Source organism: Eulemur rufifrons, chromosome 2, assembly GCF_041146395.1.
Source record: "Eulemur rufifrons isolate Redbay chromosome 2, OSU_ERuf_1, whole genome shotgun sequence".
NCBI lineage: Eukaryota > Metazoa > Chordata > Mammalia > Primates > Lemuridae > Eulemur > Eulemur rufifrons.
This window is the reverse complement of record NC_090984.1, coordinates 9,043,398-9,061,049: the sequence shown is the minus strand read 5'-3', so window position 1 is coordinate 9,061,049 and position 17,652 is coordinate 9,043,398. Positions and strand designations below refer to the sequence as shown.

The 17,652-nt window shown below is 44.6% G+C and overlaps 1 protein-coding gene across 3 annotated transcripts in view; it reads right to left on the bottom strand.

Moving 5' to 3' along the window:
* Positions 1–3,347, bottom strand: part of CACNA1A (calcium voltage-gated channel subunit alpha1 A) — a 224,630-nt gene extending 221,283 nt beyond the window's left edge. For 2 of the 3 annotated variants that reach the window (XM_069494999.1, XM_069495009.1), the window contains exon 1: positions 2,816–3,108. In XM_069494999.1, coding sequence (XP_069351100.1) covers positions 2,816–3,108 — 293 coding nt within the window. Of the gene's footprint in view, positions 1–2,815 lie in introns of all 3 variants that reach the window. The other variant, XM_069495015.1, reaches the window with a different exon arrangement.
* Between the last annotated feature and the right edge of the window lie 14,305 nt (positions 3,348–17,652).

The window sequence follows — 17,652 nt, the reverse complement described above, 5'->3', positions numbered from 1 at the left end:
AGTAGAATGCATAAGTAGATTGTTGTAGATTCACACAATAAAATGCTACACAGCAATGAGAAGGAGCAACCTACAATTACTTGCAGCAATTGTGGGTAAATCTCACAGAGACGAGCAAAAGAAGCCAGGCACGAGAAAACGCACCATGTGATTCCATTTATATAAAGTTCCAAAACAGGCAAAATGAATCTAAAGAGTTAGAAGTCAAGACAGCGGTCCCCTTGTCAGGGAGTGACTAAGAGAGGGGATGAGGAAGGTTTCTGGGAGGGGCTGGCCGTATTCCTTTTCTTGACCAGAGCGCTAGTTGCACCCATATATTTACTTTGTGAAAATTTACAAAGCTAGATCCAACTTGTGTTCTTTCCTTTACATTTATTAGACTTCATTCTAAAAATTCACAGTAAGTACTCACACATATACTTTTTTTTAATCAGCAGAAGTATTTTGGACAAAAAAGAAAAGTCAATGTTCTGTCCTGGTACCCTGACTCCTTGACACATCCACACAGTCTGTCTCTGTATACTAGCCTGAATTCTCTTATCCACCACTCCCCTCCTCCATCGGCCTCTGTCCAACCCCTCTCATTCTCCCTCCCCACTCCCCCCCAGAGAAAGCTCAGTCCTAGACGACCCAGCTTGGTGACAGATTGGGGGGGGGGGTTGGGCAACTTTCCTTTCCAGAGTGGGGCTGTATAATGTGTTTACTACTTGGGGCCAAAGAGAGAACAAAAACTGTCTGCAGAGAGCAAAATGCACAAACTCATCACAACAGCAAGGAAGCCTTGGGCGAGCTGGCCAAAGAAAAGCGAAGTATCAACCAACACTCCCAACTCGCCAGCATGTCTCCCCCACAATTCCTTCTGCCGAGGGGCTACCACAGTATCCCTCATCTCTCTTATATCCCTCCGATCTGCAGGATTCAGGCTGGACAGAGGTGAGCTAAGGACACAACAGAAGGACTCCCTGCCTCCTTCCTTTCCTCTTAAAAGTCTCCAAATCCAGGCTCCAGAAGGCAATCTAAAGGCATTTTCAACACGGAAACCTGTCAGTCCCTCCTGGGCACTCCTGGAGCTGAGTGTGCCCCTCACCACCCTCCAAGCCCCTCACCACTCACTCCACTGGGCAGAGTAATCACACTCCAATGGGCCTGGAGTGGGGAGGAATTTCTAACCTTAAGAACCAGCCTCTTCAAGAGGTTGGAACTTAGACTGCAAAGACCCGGCTCCTGCCTTGGGTACCAATAGAGATGACATCGTTGTTGGGGTGAGCTCCCCAACAAAAGTACCTCTGCTGAACCTCTTAATTTTCACCATCCTCAAAGTAGACTGTTTACACAGTCCCAAACCTCAGTACCCCCGTGACAACGTCAGCCTCCAGAAGCCAAGAGCCTGGCTCAATTCTTGAGCCCCCCAGAAGTGAATCCACCCACCACCGCACTCCTCAGATAGCAGCCCTGGGTCCACATAGGGCCCAGCCCTGCTGAGTAGGTAACAGTGAAACCACACACAAAACGGATGGGGTGGGCCCACCGCTGAGCCTCGGAGGACCCATCCTGCCCTGTTCATTTTTACACTGAGGGCAGCTGGTTGGAACCAAGACGAGAAGCGGCACATTTGGGCATGGCACAGTGGCCAGCCAGTCTGGGGAGCAGGGTGTATCCCCCCTCCTGGAATCTGGGTCAGGCTTAGATAACTGCTAGAAAGCCCGACTAATTACCCACCCCTGCCTGCCTACATCTCAATAGATATTAAGCCCTCCTCGAGGTTTATTTCCAACAGTCATAGATTTAAAGAAACACAAGGGGCTCTGCATTTTGATAGCATCTCAGTGGAGGAAACTGTGGTCTTCACTTTCTTCCTCTGGGTCTTTGATTTAAAAAAAAAAAAAAAGAAGGCATTCATTTACCTGCCTGAGATGTCCACATGGAGTCTGAGTCTCCTGGTGTTCCCTCCCGGCTCCCTAGGGTGGGAGAAGCTGAATCCAACCCAAGGCTTTATGGTCCCCTAGAAGGGCCCCAACACCTCCTTTCTCTTGCCCTGTCCCTCCTATTGAAATAGCCCACACTGGGTCTTCCTAGGCCCGGGCCCACATAAGGCACATGGGATCTGTTTCTCTACACCCCAAAAGATAATGAGGTGAGGTCCCTAATCAGTGGTTAAAGGAAATGAAATCTTCAGACACCCAAGAGAATAAGGACCCACCAGCTCTTGTCACTACCCTGTCCAGATCGGGTCAGAGGCCCACCCTGGGGTGGTGCTGGCTTCTCAGTGTGAAGGCCACATGGTCTCCCTCTCACTCTTTTGGCCCTGGGAGCCCTCAAGCGCCCTGCCCTAAACGTGCGGCCCCCAACCCGGAGAAAGCAGGGGCGGAGAGGCCGCCCATCACAGGGGCGGCCAAGGAAACCCAGCCAAGGCGGCCCCCGTGGCTCCCTTGCCCTGACCAGGAGCGCCCAGGCCCCGGACGGGTCCAGGCTCTTTCGGGAGAACTCTGACCCCTCTGGAACTGGCTCTGAAGCCCCTACCAGGGCCCTAGTACGACCCCAGGGCCCGGCCCTCATTCTGGCATCGGTTCTTAGGAGGGCTCCACTGCCCCCCACCCTCCACCCCCAGCCCATTCTGGAGCCCCCACGGTAGCTCAACCCAGCTCCAGCTCGGGGTGGAGAGATCCTTCACACTCCTCCCCGGTGCCCCCTCTCCCAGCCCCCTGGAAGACCCCCCCAGCTCCCATCAACCCCCGGGTCTCTCTCCCAGCCTGGGAGAGGGGAGGCGGAGGGAGGAGGGGGAGGCGCAGCTCGCCGGGGTTCGGGCAAAGGATATGGCCATTCGGTGATCTTTTTGGCGTATTTTCTCACCACGTTGTCCTCGCTGAAGAGGAATAGAGACCGGTTGACCGTGAGGCAGTTCTGTCGGACGGGGATGGGGTTGTAGAGTGCCATGGTCCGCGCTCTCTGCGCCATTGACTGCTTGTACATCCTTTGCGCCCCGGGCTGCCCGCCCTGCCGGCTGCCCCCGGCTCCTCGCCCGCCGCCGGCGCCCACGACCACCCCGGCGGCTGCCCCGGAGCCTCCTCCCCCGTAGCGGGCCGGCATCTCGTCTCCGAAGCGGGCCATTCTGCAAAGAGCAAAGGGTTACGCTGCGGCGAACGATGCGGAGGACGCCGCCGCCGCCGCCGATGCCGATGCTGCCCGGGCCCAGAGCGCGGCGGCTGGAGCTGCGACTGCGGAGACGCTCCACGGCCCAGCCCATCGGGCGGCGGCGGCTCGGCGCCTCGGGTCGGGGGCTCACAAGGCGGCTGCCCGGCCCGAGCCGGGGATAGCAGCTCGGGACATCTTCCTGGCTGACCCCGGAGAAGGAGGGGCAGGAGGAGGGTGCGGGGGCGGGGCGCGGGGGCCGGGAGGGGGGAGGGGAGAGGAGGGAAGCGAGCGAGGCAAAAAATAACCGAGGAAGAAATCCAGGCAATCCCCAGTCCACCCACTCCGGAAAAAAAAAAAAAAAAAAGAGTCACTTAAAAAAAAAAAAAAAAAAACAACCAACGCACACCCCCCTTTAAGACGCGAACGGTTTTAGCAAAAGGACGCCCCCCCCGGGACGCAGTGGAAGCTTCAAATTCCTCCGAGGTCTGCGTTAGGCTGGCATCTTGCAAAAGGAGTGCGCTCGGCCCATTTAAAAAAAAAAAAAAAGAATTAGAAGAAGAAAAAGCAGCAGCTTTAAAAATAAAATAAATAAAAACCAAGTCTTTGCTGGGGGGAGGACAGCAAAAAAATTAACAAAATAAAAATAAAAATGCCCTCTTCTGTTTTGCTTGAGTTCCTAGATCTTAAAAATACTGTTGGAAGATCTGTAGCCCCCCTGAAATAAAATAAAATTAAAATAAAGAGTATTCAAGGGAAAGGACACAGGGGGAGGGGAGGGAGACGCTCCGGAGGGCTCTTAAGGAGTCTTCAAAGAGCAAGGTCCGGGGTTTTATTTCAAAAAAAAAAAAAAATTTTTTTTTTTCTTCCTGAATCACCAGCGGCTGCTCTTCTGCTCACGGAGGAGTGTGTGTGTGCGTGCGTGCAGCGTTGCGCTCAACCGTGCCTCATCTTGGGGTTAAATCGCAGCAATGAAATCCCGAAAAATTCCCAACAGTCGGGGGGGAAAAAAAGCGAGCGAGCGAGAGACCGGTGTGCGCCCTTCGCTGAGCCACTCAATAGTTGCTCCCGGGTGCTGCAATGCCCATCATGTCACCCCCACACCCTCTAGTGCCTCCTCCTCCTCCTCCTGCTCTTAGGTTTTGCTAAAATAAGACCGGTGTGGAAGGGGTGCGGGAAGAGGAAGGAAAGGGGAAAAAATGGGCGCAAAGGTCTGAACCACAGGCCAGCGGAGCGCTAAAGAGAAGCAATTGATGAGTTGAACGGCAGAAAGACCCACCCAGAGTGACACATGATGGCCCGCGACCAATCGCGGAGGCGCGGGGGAACCGGGCTCAGCGGAGTTTGTGGGGGAGAGAGGGAAAGAGCCGGATGGTCGGGAGGCTGGGGTGGGGGTTGGGGGGATAGTTGGGACTGATTCCTGCTCCCCTGGGAGGAAACCCTGTTTTTCCACCCGGTTCCATATGGTTGCAGACGACCGGACGCTCCCCGCGTCTTGGAAGGAGGCTGGAAAGAAACTTGAAAGAGAAGGGAACTCGCGTCTAGAGGTGCAATCAGCCCCTCTCTAAACAAATCTGCTCTATTTAGGAAAAGATAATTTGTGAAAGCTGGGAAGAGTGGTTTTGTGGTTACTTCTGGGAACGTTTCAAATCACAGGGGCCCTGCAAGTTGGTATAAAGGGCTAACCCCATCGATGACAAATCCAGACTCCCAGGAGAAGTAATTGACCAGTTTTCTTGATGGGACTTCTGGGTGGTATACTTTGTACCGTACTCACTCCTCTGCGGAACCAGTGTGATAATTTCTCATTCTGCTTTTGTATATTGTGGAATTCAGTAAGCACACAGAAAAATGCATAAAACATAAATGCATGGGTTAAGAAATTGTTGTGAAGCAAACACTCATGAAATTAAGTCCAGAGCTAAAAAAGAACATCACTAGCTCCCCAACACCCCTCCCCTCATTTGTGTCTCCACACCCCTTCCTCCCAGCAATAACCACTACCTGACTTCATGGTATTATTATAACATCTTGCTTTTCTTTATAGTTTTACTACCTTAGTGTGCCTTCCCAAACAACACAAATCTGCTTTGCTTCTTTTTAACTATTGTATAAATGGAATCATATCGTATGTATTCTGCAGTGTCTGGTTTCGTTGGTTCCATGCTATGTCTTTAAGATTCATTTGTTGTTTGTTGTCACGTGTAGCTGTTGTTGATTCAGTTTCACTGCACTATAGTATTTCATTGAGAGGATATGCCACAATTTGTTTATTCATCCTCCTATTGGTTGACATTGGGGTGGTTTCCAGTTGGGACTATTAAGCATTACTGTCTCAAATACTGTTGGTGCATACATGTCTGTAGGAATAGTCTTAGGTGTGGAATGTCTGGGTCCACAGGGAACTCATGTCTTCAGGTTTATAAGATGTTACCAAACTGTCTTCCAAAGTGGCTGTACCAAGAAAACGTGTAGAGACAGAAAGGCTGGATTTGGGAGCAAGAGGAAGGGGATGAAGGAGGCAAATTTTTTTTAAGGCTTAGCTGGTTGGATTCTAGTTAATCCCCCTCCACACACAGACATCAGTATTTGGGCTCATTTGGAACATTCTGGAAAGATCATATGTCTTTATATAAATCCCCCATTTTGTGAGTGTGGGCCTGCCTTTACAGATTGCCTAGAAGCACGTTCCAGATTTTCTAACTTGTTGGACCCAGGTGTCGTGGCTCATGCCTGTAATCCCAGCACTTTGGGAGATGGAGGTGGGAGGATTGCTTGAGGCCAGGACTTGAAGACCAGCCTGGGCAACACAGCGAGACCTTATCTCTACAAAAAATTAAAAATTAAAAAAGATTGTCTAACTTGTCAAGATACGGACAAAATGATTAAACCAAGAGTGATCGGAATTGCAAGGAGATGGGTGTGTGGGATTCTGACGGGGAGGAGGGACTCTTAAAGCCCCTAAAATCACTACATATCAATGATTTGTGTACTTGATATTATTTCGAATCTCAAAGGCGAATGACAGCTGATATGAAACAAGAATCAATCTCATGTGCATAGATGGGAAGAGCCAGTCACATGAGAAGGCTACATTGTATGAGTTGAACTTATAACTTGTTTTGATGGACCTTCCTAAGAAGATTGTTCAGTTTCATAGCACGAGCGTTACCTGCAGAGATTTCCAAAGACTTCAGAGATTTTCAGGGAAGAGTGACATCTCATTGATTGAGTCCCTACTGGGGCAAAGCTTCCACTAAATCTTCATAGCAATCCCATTTTACATATGCTAACACTGAGGCTCAGAGAGGTTTAAAATTTTTCCCAGCTCACTGACATGGATCTGAAACCACTTCTGGCTCTTGTACTCTGTTGGTCAGAGTGTAATTTGGTAAACTGGCCATTTCTACCAACATGACCATTTGACTATCCTATAACCCGACAATGCTACTTCTGGGTGTACATCTAGGAGGAAGGAGGATATATATCCAGTGAAAGACATGCCTTAGGATGTGCAGCACTCTTCGTACTAGCTAAAAATTGGAAACTTTTTTCTCAGATTGGATAAATACGCTTTAGAACACAGAGCTTTCTGCAGCAATGAGAATGGATGATCTAGAGCTACACGCAAGTACATGGGTGAATTTCGCAAACGTGATACTGCACCAAAGAAGCCAGACACAGAATAGAACATGGTGTATAATTCCTGTTATATAAAGTTCAAAAATGGGCAAAACTAATCTATGCCTTTAGAAGTCAAAGTAGTGGTCACTTTGAGGGTAGAAGAGTGATTGGCATGAGTGGTCACCTTCTGGAAGTATCTCGGTCCGGGTGACAATGGCATGGGTGTATTTACTCTGTAAATTTTGTTCATTTTGTAAATTTTCATTGAACTGCAGGTGATCGATTTGAGCAGTTTTATGTGTGTATTATACTTCAGTGAAAAACGTCTGTAATACTGTGGAATGTAGAACCCAGGCAATACCACTTGTCATGGTGACTTGTGATACTTTTCTTTGTGTGCTTTAACCACAGAGCCCTGACAGCAAACTCAGGCCTCCTTTTTACCAGATGGCAAAGAGCAGTCCTCTAGGATGCCCTACCCCCGTGCCTAGACAGCAGAGAAGCTGGCTGCACACCGGAACTGCCTGCAAAGTATTGCAAAGATTCTGATTCCTGAGCCCTCCCTCACACTCTCATTTCTATACAGCAAGTCCCTAGGGTGTAGCCAGTTTGGGCAACCACTACTCTGGGAGGGGGCAGGCTCACTACCTCTTTCTTGGCATTCTCTAAGGTTACCAATGGGGGTGTTGTTGGCATTTTTGATGGAGTAGTTTTTGCTGTTCAGGGCTGTCCTGTGCATTGAGGGCTGTTTAGCCTCCCTGGAACATGCCCACTAAATGTCAGCAGCACCCCCAGTCATGTGACAAACAGAGATACCCAAATGCATTTTCAGATGCCCCCATCAAGGTGACAGAACAGTCTACACTTGCCTCTCACCAAATGGCATCCCCAAACTTTGCCCGACTGTGAGGACTGGCCATATTGGGGTTCCCTTCTCCTTCCTACAAATCTTCCCAAGTCTTTGAACCCCACAATTGCTTAATGACTCTCTTCCAAAAGAACTCAACTCATTTACTCTCTACTGCTCCAGGTGCATTTTCCTTATGGATTCACTTTGCAGAGAACAAAATATTTCTTTAGCCAAAGGAATGAATCTCTAATGCTTGAATCTCACCTACCACCTAGCAAATGGGGATGGATGGGCAAGATATCATCACAGGATCCTCAAATGACTGCAGTAGGTAGTTTCTAGTCCCCTACTAATACAGAATAGAACATGGTGTATTACTGGTGTTGACCAAGTAGAAAGATTTAGAATTTCATTAGCTTCGCAGACAGAAGCAGTTTAACAGCAGGCAGCCAGAAACCAGCCCCAGCGATTGGTTCTAATCTTTAACACATCTGCCAGCTGGAGGTTTAATTTATCAATCAGCAGCAGTATTACCATACTGGCTTTGAGCATGTTATTCAATTGAGCAGGCCTAGCATCTTTGAAATAAGTGCCCCAAATAAATAACTGCAAATCTCATTCCTTCGACTGCTAAAACCATTACCAGCTAATCTAGTCATGTTGAGTTGCAAAAATGGATCAGCCAAAAGACATTTGGTCTCTGCCTTCTGGTCTGGATACCCGTTGAGAGTGAGCACCAAGATCTTTGGGAGGTGGAGGATAAAAATGACAAAGCCAAATTTGATAATCCGGGCATCTGCAGGTTATAATGTAGGCACCCAAGAGTGAACCCAGAGATGGAATGTGGCTGTCACTCCAGGCATAACATTGCATAACAGTATGTGCACTGCAAGCTTCCAAACACAAATGAGACAGAGCCTCATTCTGGACACAGACCTGGGTTCAAATCCTAGCTCTAGCACAAACTCTGGGGCTCATGTGATCCTCCTAATGCAGCCTCCCATAGTACTGGGATTATGGGCATGAGGAACCATGCTTACTTCCTGGCAGTGTAAGATGCTCCGGGATCATCTTCACTGCCCAATCCTAGAATTGGTCATTTCTCCATAGAGCCCTGGTTCCTGTCATTGGAGAAGGTATTTAGAAGTCATGATGTTGGCCAGGTGCGGTGGCTCACACCTGTAATCCTAGCACTCTGGGAGGCTGAGGCGGGTGGATCGTTTGAGCTCAGAATTTCGAGACCAGCCCGAGCAAGAGCAAGACCCCATCTCTACTAAAAAAAAAAAAGAAAAAAAAGAAAATAAATAAATAAATAAATAAATTAGCTGGACAACTAAAAATATATAGAAAAAATTAGCCGGGCATGGTGGCGCATGTCTGTAGTCCCAGCTACTCGGGAGGCTGAGGCAGGAGGATCGCTTGAGCCCAAGAGTTTGAGGTTGCTATGAGTTAGGCTGATGCCACGGCACTCTAGCCTGGGCAACAGAGCAAGACTCTGTCTCAAAAAAAAAATAATAATAAAATAAAATAAATAAAAGCCATGATCTCAAGACTGGGTGCAATATTGCATTTTTTAGTTTTTATTTTGGTCAAAGTTACTACATACGCAGGCAAGTTAGCAACCACCCTAAAAATACGCAGAAACTATCAAGGGGTGCTGAGATTCACAGGTGACAGTCTGAGGGATAACAGAACATTTATGTAGTAATAAATTAGCTCGCCACAGACAACGGTTAATTTTAATGGTCAAAAGAGTAGCTTTATAGTGGAGTACCCTGGTGGACGAGCAAGCGATCAAAGTTAATAACACCAGTAATGGGACAAATCATGTCCTTTTCCAAATGATGTATGGAGAAGGATACAGCTTCACTTCCGGGGACTTGCTGCCCAAAATGCATGATTTGAATAATTTGTAACCCTTCCTGTTCAAATTGAGGGGCATTCTACCAAGTAACTATTTTTTTGAAAGTGTTAATGTCATGAAGCTCAAGTAAAGACAGAGCCATTGGTCCGGATTAAAGGAAATGTGACAACCAAATCCAAATCTTTTGCCACAAAAATAACATTATTGGGATATCTAAATAAGATCTGTAGATTAGATAGTAATAGTGTGTCAATGCTAATTTCCTGATTTGGGTCATTGTGCTGTGTTTATGTAAGAGAAATGCCTTGCTTTAAGAAACACACCGAAGTCTATAGGGTAATTTATAGTATTTTACAGATATAGTGATTTACAGACATAGCTATAGCTATATTTATAAAGGACTCTCAGTGGCTCAAGGGAGGGGGGAAGGAGGGAGAAAAGGAGGAAAAGAGGGAGAGAGAAGAAAGAAAAAAGTGTAAGTGGTAAAATGTCAACATTTGAGAAACCCAGGTAAAGGATATAGAGGAGCTCTTTGTACTATTCTTACAACTTTTTGGTAAGTCTGAAAGTTCAACATAATAAAAAATTAAAATATGGCTGGGCTCACACCTGTAATCCCAGCGCTTTGGAAGGCTGAGGGAGGACGATTGCAGGAGTTTGAGACCAGCCTGAGCAACATAGCAAGACTCAAGTCTCTACAAAAATTAAAAAACTAGCTAGGCATGGTGGCTCATGCCTACAATCCTAGCACTCTGGGAGGCTGAGGCAGGAGGATCGCTTGAGCTCAGGAGTTCAAGACCAGCCTGAGCTAGAGCAAGACTCATCTCTACTAAAAATAGAAAAATTAGCCGGGCATGGTGGTGCACACCTGTAGTCACAGCTACTCAGGAGTCTGAGGCAGAAGGATTGCTTGAGCCCATGAGTTTGAAGTTGCAGTGAGCTATGATGACACCACTGCACTCTAACAAGGACAACAGATCAAGACCCTGTCTCAAAAAAAAGGTTAAAATAAATAAATGGCTATAAAAAGTTATATATGCACAAGTTTCATTTGTTCCTTTGTTCATTTTACTGAGTACCTGCTATGTGCTGGATGATTTTGCAAACATAAAACAAGACAGACAAAAATCCCTGCAGTTGTAGAGCTGAATGGAAACAGGATAAATAGAATAAATAAGGAAAAATTACATAGTATGCCACATGTGGCTAAGTCATGAGGAGAAAAATGAAGTAGCAAAAGAGAGTGAAGGGTTCAGTCCTTGGGAGTTAGAGTCAAATACATCTCTGAAGCATGCTTTGTTTTGCAAAACAGCAACCCCCAGCCTCCCTCCCAAGAGCCACCTGCTGTCACCCCTTTTAGTTGATTTTTAACATGTTTGATTATTATGGATGCATAATAGGGGTGTATATATTTATGGGGTAGGTGTGAAATTTTGATACCAGCATACAATGTGTAATGACCAAATTAGGGTAATTGGGATATCCATCACCTCAAGCATTTATCATTTCTTTGTGTTAGAAGTATTCCAATTCCACTCTTTTAGTTATTTGGAAATGTGCAATAAATTATTGTTAACTATAGTCACCCTATTGTGCTCAAGTCTCTCTTAAATACTAGACCGTATTCCTTTTATCTAACCACATTTTTGTGCCCACTATCTCCTCTTTATCCCCCCATTCCCACTACCCTGCCCAGCTTCTGGTAACCATCATTCTACTCTCTATCTTCATGAATTCAGTTTTGTTTTAAGTTCCCACATGAGTGAGAACAGGCCATATCTCTCTACTTTTAGCTGATTATTTTGCTATTTACCACCATAGTGTTAATTAACTTACTTCTTTTGCCACTTTTTAATTTTACAGTTTTAGGCATTAGCTATTTTTTCCAACATTATTATTTTATTCCATTAATATTTCTCAAGCTGATCACATATTGCATGTAAAATACTATATCAACCCCTACAGAAGGTACGGTGAAGTATTCACCATCAAAGAGCTTATAATTAGGTTGGGAAAACAAGACATACGCCTGTGAACACTTAGTATTAAGGAATATCCAACAGCTATACCAGAGGACATGTGCCCTTCTGACACCCACATCTGCCCAAGACTGTTCTATTATAAAGTCAGAGAGATTCGGTGTTTACATTATCATATACAAGTAAAGGCTATTTACAGTTATGCCATGAATGAACTACGACCATTTTTCTTTCCCTTATAACATTCTGTTTCCCTTGGGTTTAATCATTATCCTAATTTTTGAAATTTTCTTCATTTACTTGGTACTTATCACTAATTTGACCTCAAAGTCTTTAACAGGTATTCCGTCAATTTCATCATCCTGACAAAACCTTTCTTGAAGCCTTGTCACATGGTCTAATCAGGACTGGTTGCTTTCTCTGGCACACAGCTTTCATCCCAGGTTCTCCCTTTTCCTCAACCAGGAGATTCCCTTTGCCTCCCCCATGTTTCCCTCTTTCTTGATTTACTTCTTCATTTTGGTGGAGCACATCCTCCAGTACCTTTCTGAGAAAGGGTGCATGAGAGATTTTCTAGTTACCTATGGCTGCATAAAAACCAGCCCAAACTTAGTAGCATAAAGCAGAAACATTCATTTATTATATTTAATGGTTTGGGGGTTCAACTGTGATCAGCTAGGTGGTTCTCACTTAGGGTTTCTCATGCAGGTGCAGTCAGATGGTCGTAGGGGCTAGAGTCACCTCAAAGGCTTCCGCAATCACGAGGCTGGCACCTAGGTGGGAAAGACTCAAACAACTGGGGCTTCTCTGACATCTATCTCCATCCTTCTGTGGCCTATCTATATGGTGTTTCTAGCATGGCAGCTTTAGGGTAGCTGAAATTCTCTTATGTCGGCTCAGTACTCCAAAAGCACACGTCTCAAGGGAGAGACTCAGACAGAAGCTGCGTCCCCTTTTATGACCTAACGTTGGAAGTCACAAATCATCACTTCTGCCCTACTCTATTAGATGAATTGGTCACAAATGCTCACCCAGGTCCATGGGAAGAGAATATAGATTCCACTCCTTTATGAGGAAATGACAAAGTTCTAAAAGAGAATGTGAGATGGGGACTATTACGTGGCTGGTTTTGAAAAAGACAATCTGTCTCAAGAGTAAATATTTTGAGACTTGTGTATTTAAAAAATGCGATTATTCTATCCTCATACTTCATTGATAGTTTGGCTGGGAATAAAATTCTGGTTTGGAAATCATTTTACTACAAAAATGTGAAGGTATTACTCCATTGTATTCTCGATTCTAGTATTACTGTTGGGAAATTTGAGGCATTCTTATTCCTGATCTCTCATATATGATTTAATTTTTTCCTCTAGTAGTTTTTAGAATCTTTTTACATTGTGTTTTAAAATTTCATTATGATGTAAGTTAGTTTGGGTCTATTTTCAGTTATAATGTTGAGCACTTAGTAGGCCTTTTTAAAATGAAACTTCATGCTTCTCAGTTTTGGAAAAATGTCTTGAATTATGTCTTTGGTGATTCCTACCATTTTGTTTTCTCAAGCCTCTCTTAAACTCCTGTTAGTCAGGTGTTGGACTCTCTGGATTTGTCCTCTTATCTTCTTATCTGTTCTCTTTTATTTTATTTTATTTTTTTTTTATTTTATTTTATTTTTTTTTTTTTTGAGACAGAGTCTCACTCTGTTGCCCAGGCTAGAGTGAGTGCCGTGGCGTCAGCCTAGCTCACAGCAACCTCAAACTCCTGGGCTCAAGCGATCCTCCTGTCTCAGCCTCCCGAGTAGCTGGGACTACAGGCATGCACCACCATGCCCGGCTAATTTTTTCTATATATATTTTTAGCTGTCCATATAATTTCTTTCTATTTTTAGAGGTGGGGTCTCGCTCTTGCTCAGGCTGGTCTCGAACTCCTGAGCTCAAACGATCCGCCCACCTCGGCCTCCCAGAGAGCTAGGATTACAGGCGTGAGCCACCGCGCCCGGCCTGTTCTCTTTTATTTTTTTATGTTTTATTCTATATTTCCTTGTGTTTTACTCTGCTTTTTGAGAGATTTCTCTGATTTTATCTTTCAACTCTTCTATTGAGTTTTTCATGAATGCTTTCATAATTTTTTATTTCAAGAGGATTTTTTAGTGTTATTACTATCGTTCTCTGAGTGTTCCTTTTCTATAGTATCAAGTTCTTGCTTCATGGTTACAGGATCTTTTCTTGTATCTCTAACAATAACAATAATATCTGTTAAGTTCTCTGATGTTAGCACCTATTTGTGTTTTCTCTGAAACTTGTTTCCCCAGAAAAATGTAAGCTTCTTGTGAACACACACCATGTGACACATTGTTTTGGTACACATTTCTAATCTATTTTGTATTGCAGACAATATATACTATTTGTCTGCAATAAAAACTTGTCAACTAAATCTCACTTAACTTCTGGTCTCTAAATGTGGAAGGCAACTTCTGACATGGCCCCCAAAGATTCCCACCTACTGGTATTCACACCTTTGTGTAGTCCTCTCCCTTTGACTGTAGGTGGGACCTACTGATTCACTTCTAATAAATGAAAGATATCAAGAGTAATGGGATGGTTCTTCAGAGATTAGGTTACAAAAATGCTGTGGTTTCTATATTGCATGATCTCTCTTGCTCGCTCTGAGGGAAGCTAGCTGCCCTGTTGGTAAGCTGCTCTATGGAGAGCACCACATAGCCAGGAACCAAGGGAGGCCTCCAGCCAACGTCCAGAGAGGAACCGAGGCCCTCAGTTTTACAGCCCATGCAGAGCTGAATCCATGTGGCCAACAGCCTCATGTTTAAGCTTGGAAGCAAATCTTCCCCCAGTCAAGACTTCAGATGAGAATGAAGCCCCATCAGCACCTTGACTGCAGCCTCGTGAGAGACTCTGAAGCAGCTGCACCCCGGTTCCTGACCCACATAAACTGTGAGATAAAAGATTGCCTTTTGAAGCTGCTAGGAGCTGGCACAATGGCTTGTGCCTGTAATCCCAGCTACTCAGGAGGCTGAGACAGGAGGATCGCTTGAGGCCAGGAGTTCAAGACCAGTCTGGGCAACATAGTGAGACCCCCATCTCTACCAAAAATTAAAAATTAGCCCAGTGTTGTGGTGTGCACCTGTAGTTCCAGCTACTTGGGAGGCTGAGGCAGGAGGATCTCTTGAGCCCAGGAGTTTGAGGTTCAGTGAGCTGTGATCACACCACTGCACTGTGCCTGGGCTACAGAGTAAGACCTTATTTCTAAAAATAAAAACAAAAAATTAAAGCTTCTGGGTTTTTGGTAATTTGTTATACAACAGTACATGAGTAATACATGAAGGCTCCATATTTCTTACCTTCTCCTCATTAAATGAAACAGCCAATTTTTCTCCTTTCTGGATTCCAAAAAGACTCATTCTCTGAGATAGGCATTAGAACTGTTCACCAAATATTGCCGGTTCTCCACATACAGGCACACGGTAAGGTGGCATTTCCTGGGCCCCTTGTGTTTTGCTGGGGCTATGTGACAAGTTCTGGCCAATGAGCTCTCAGTGGAAATGAAATGTGTCACTTCCGTGCTGAAGCATTTAACTTCCAATTCTCTCTAATGCTGCACTGTCCACAACAGTAGCTACTGGCCACATGTGGCCATTAAAATTAAACAAAATTTAAAATTCTTTGCCTCAGTCCTACAAGCCATATTTCTAGTACTCAAAAGCTACATGTAGCTAGTAGCTACCTTATGGACAGCACAGATAGAAAACATTTCCAGAAAGTTCTACCGCACAGAGCACTCTTTTCTTCTGCAAAGGAACAAGCTAAGCTCCAGATGGTGAAGGCTCCTTAAGACTGGCTCCCAAAATGAGGATAATACACAGAATAAGTGAGTCCTCAGGTTTCTCTTTCATTGTGGTAAAATATACACAACATAAAATTGATGGTTTGAACCATTTTTAGGTGTACAGTTCAGTGGCATTAAGCACATCGCATTGTTGTGCAACCATCACCACCCTCCATCTCCAGAACTTTATCGTCTTCCCAGACTGAAACTCTGCCCCCATGAAGCACTAACTCCCCGTCTCCCACTCCCCACCCCTGGCACCCACCTTTCTACATTCTGTTTCTATGAATTTGACTAATCTAGGGATCTCATATAAGTGGAATCATAAAATATTTCCTGTGACTGGCTTATATCACTTAGCATAACACTGTGAAGGTTCATCCACATTGTAGCACGTGTTGGAATTTCATTCTTTTTTAAGGCTGAATGGTATTCCATCGTGTGGACACACCACATTGTGTTTTTCCAGCCATCTGTTGATGGACAATTGGGTTGCTTCCACCTTTTGGTGATTGTGAATACTGCTGTTATGAAATGGGTATACGAGTGAACATCTGTTCCAGTGCCTGCTTTCATTTCTCTGGGGTTTATACCCAGAAATGAAATTGCTGGATCATACATTAAGTTTGTGTTTAATTTTTTGAGGAATCACCATACCATTTTCCCACAGCAGTTGCAGAGTCCTTAGCTTTTAGAAGTACATATTAAAATATTTACAGATGAAATCATATGATGTCTGATATTTGCTTTCACCAAGGAGTATGTTAAAGTAAATTAAAGGTTTGCTATAATTTGCAAAGTAAGGTTATGTTTAAGTTTGGGATAGAGAAATAATGAGGTGGGTTATGAGTTGGTAATTATTGAAGTTAGATAATGGAAATATGGCAGGTTATCATTCTATCCTCTCTTCTTTCATATATTTTGAACTTTTTCAAAAGGAAAAGACATTTCCTTTTCATATAAAGTACTCGAAATCATCTTGATTCACATTGAGACAAGAACCTCATACTTAATTATGAAAACAAAAGTACTCAAGCTTACTATATTCTCTGGCAATTACAAATTATATTCAGCATCTAGCCCCTCTGGTAAGTCAGGAGCTTGATTAAATGCTTAGTTATACATTTATGTGTATCCTAAGATGTTGGCAAGGGAAATGTAATCAAATGAACTACACCTGCTTATGGGAACTTGGGTCTTGGTTTTTCTTGAGTGAGAACTGGGCAAGGTCTTCCCAACTCACAAAACAACACGTTTCCCCACACCTAGAGATACAGTTACAGATGATAGAATCGAACGTGTTATTTCACCCAAAACACTTGAGAAAAAAGTATCAGCTTCATTTATTCATTCATTCTACAGAGGTTAACTGAGCATCTATTCTACACCAGGTCTTATCCCAGGCACTGTCATTAATAGAACAAATAATTACCTGTTCTTTAAAAATTCACCTTGTAGAGCATAGAAACCAGAAAAATAAATAAATAAACTCTAGCAGATTTATATGGTTTTTCTAAGAAAAAAATGAGGCAGGTGAAGGGTCAGATAGAAGGGATGGGGGAGCTATTTTGGAAAAGAACTCTCTGAGAAGGTGACATTTGAGCAGAGACCAGAAGAAAGGCAGGAGCAGATATGCAGATATCTAGGGAAAGAGCATCGCAGGCATAGGAATCGACAAGGGCACAGGCTGGCGCCTGGCCCTGCTTGAAGAACAGCAAAGAGGCTCATGTGGCTGGAATGGAAAGAATAAAGGGACATGAGGGCAGAGAGGTGACCAGGAAAACAGGGCTGCCATCCCATGTTGGGCCTTTACTGTTTTAAAATGTAGGTTTTATTATTATTCAGGTACGGCAAGGCCAAAAGATCAGGAAATCACTGCTGTTGAAAATATAGTTTATTGGCCGGGCGCGGTGGCTCACGCCTGTAATCCCAGCACTCTGGGAGGCCGAGGTGGGCGGATCGTTTGAGCTCAGGAGTTTGAGACCAGCCTGAGCAAGAGCGAGACCCCATCTCTACCAAAAATAGAAAGAAATTATATGGACAGTTAAAAATATATATAGAAAAATTAGCTGGGCATGGTGGTGCATGCCTGTAGTCCCAGCTACTCGGGAGGCTGAGACAGGAGGATCACTTGAGCTCAGGAGTTTGAGGTTGCTGTGAGCTAGGCTGACGCCACGGCACTCACTCTAGCCTGGGCAACAGAGAGAGACTCTGTCTCAAAAAAAAAAAAAAAAAGAAAAGAAAATATAGTTTATTACTCACAGATCCCAAGAGGAGGGAGCATGCCATGCTATGTGGTTTTCTCTGTCCTCCTAGCAGGCTGAGGTGCCAGGGAATTAATGCTTCTGGGGATAATCTTTTCATTT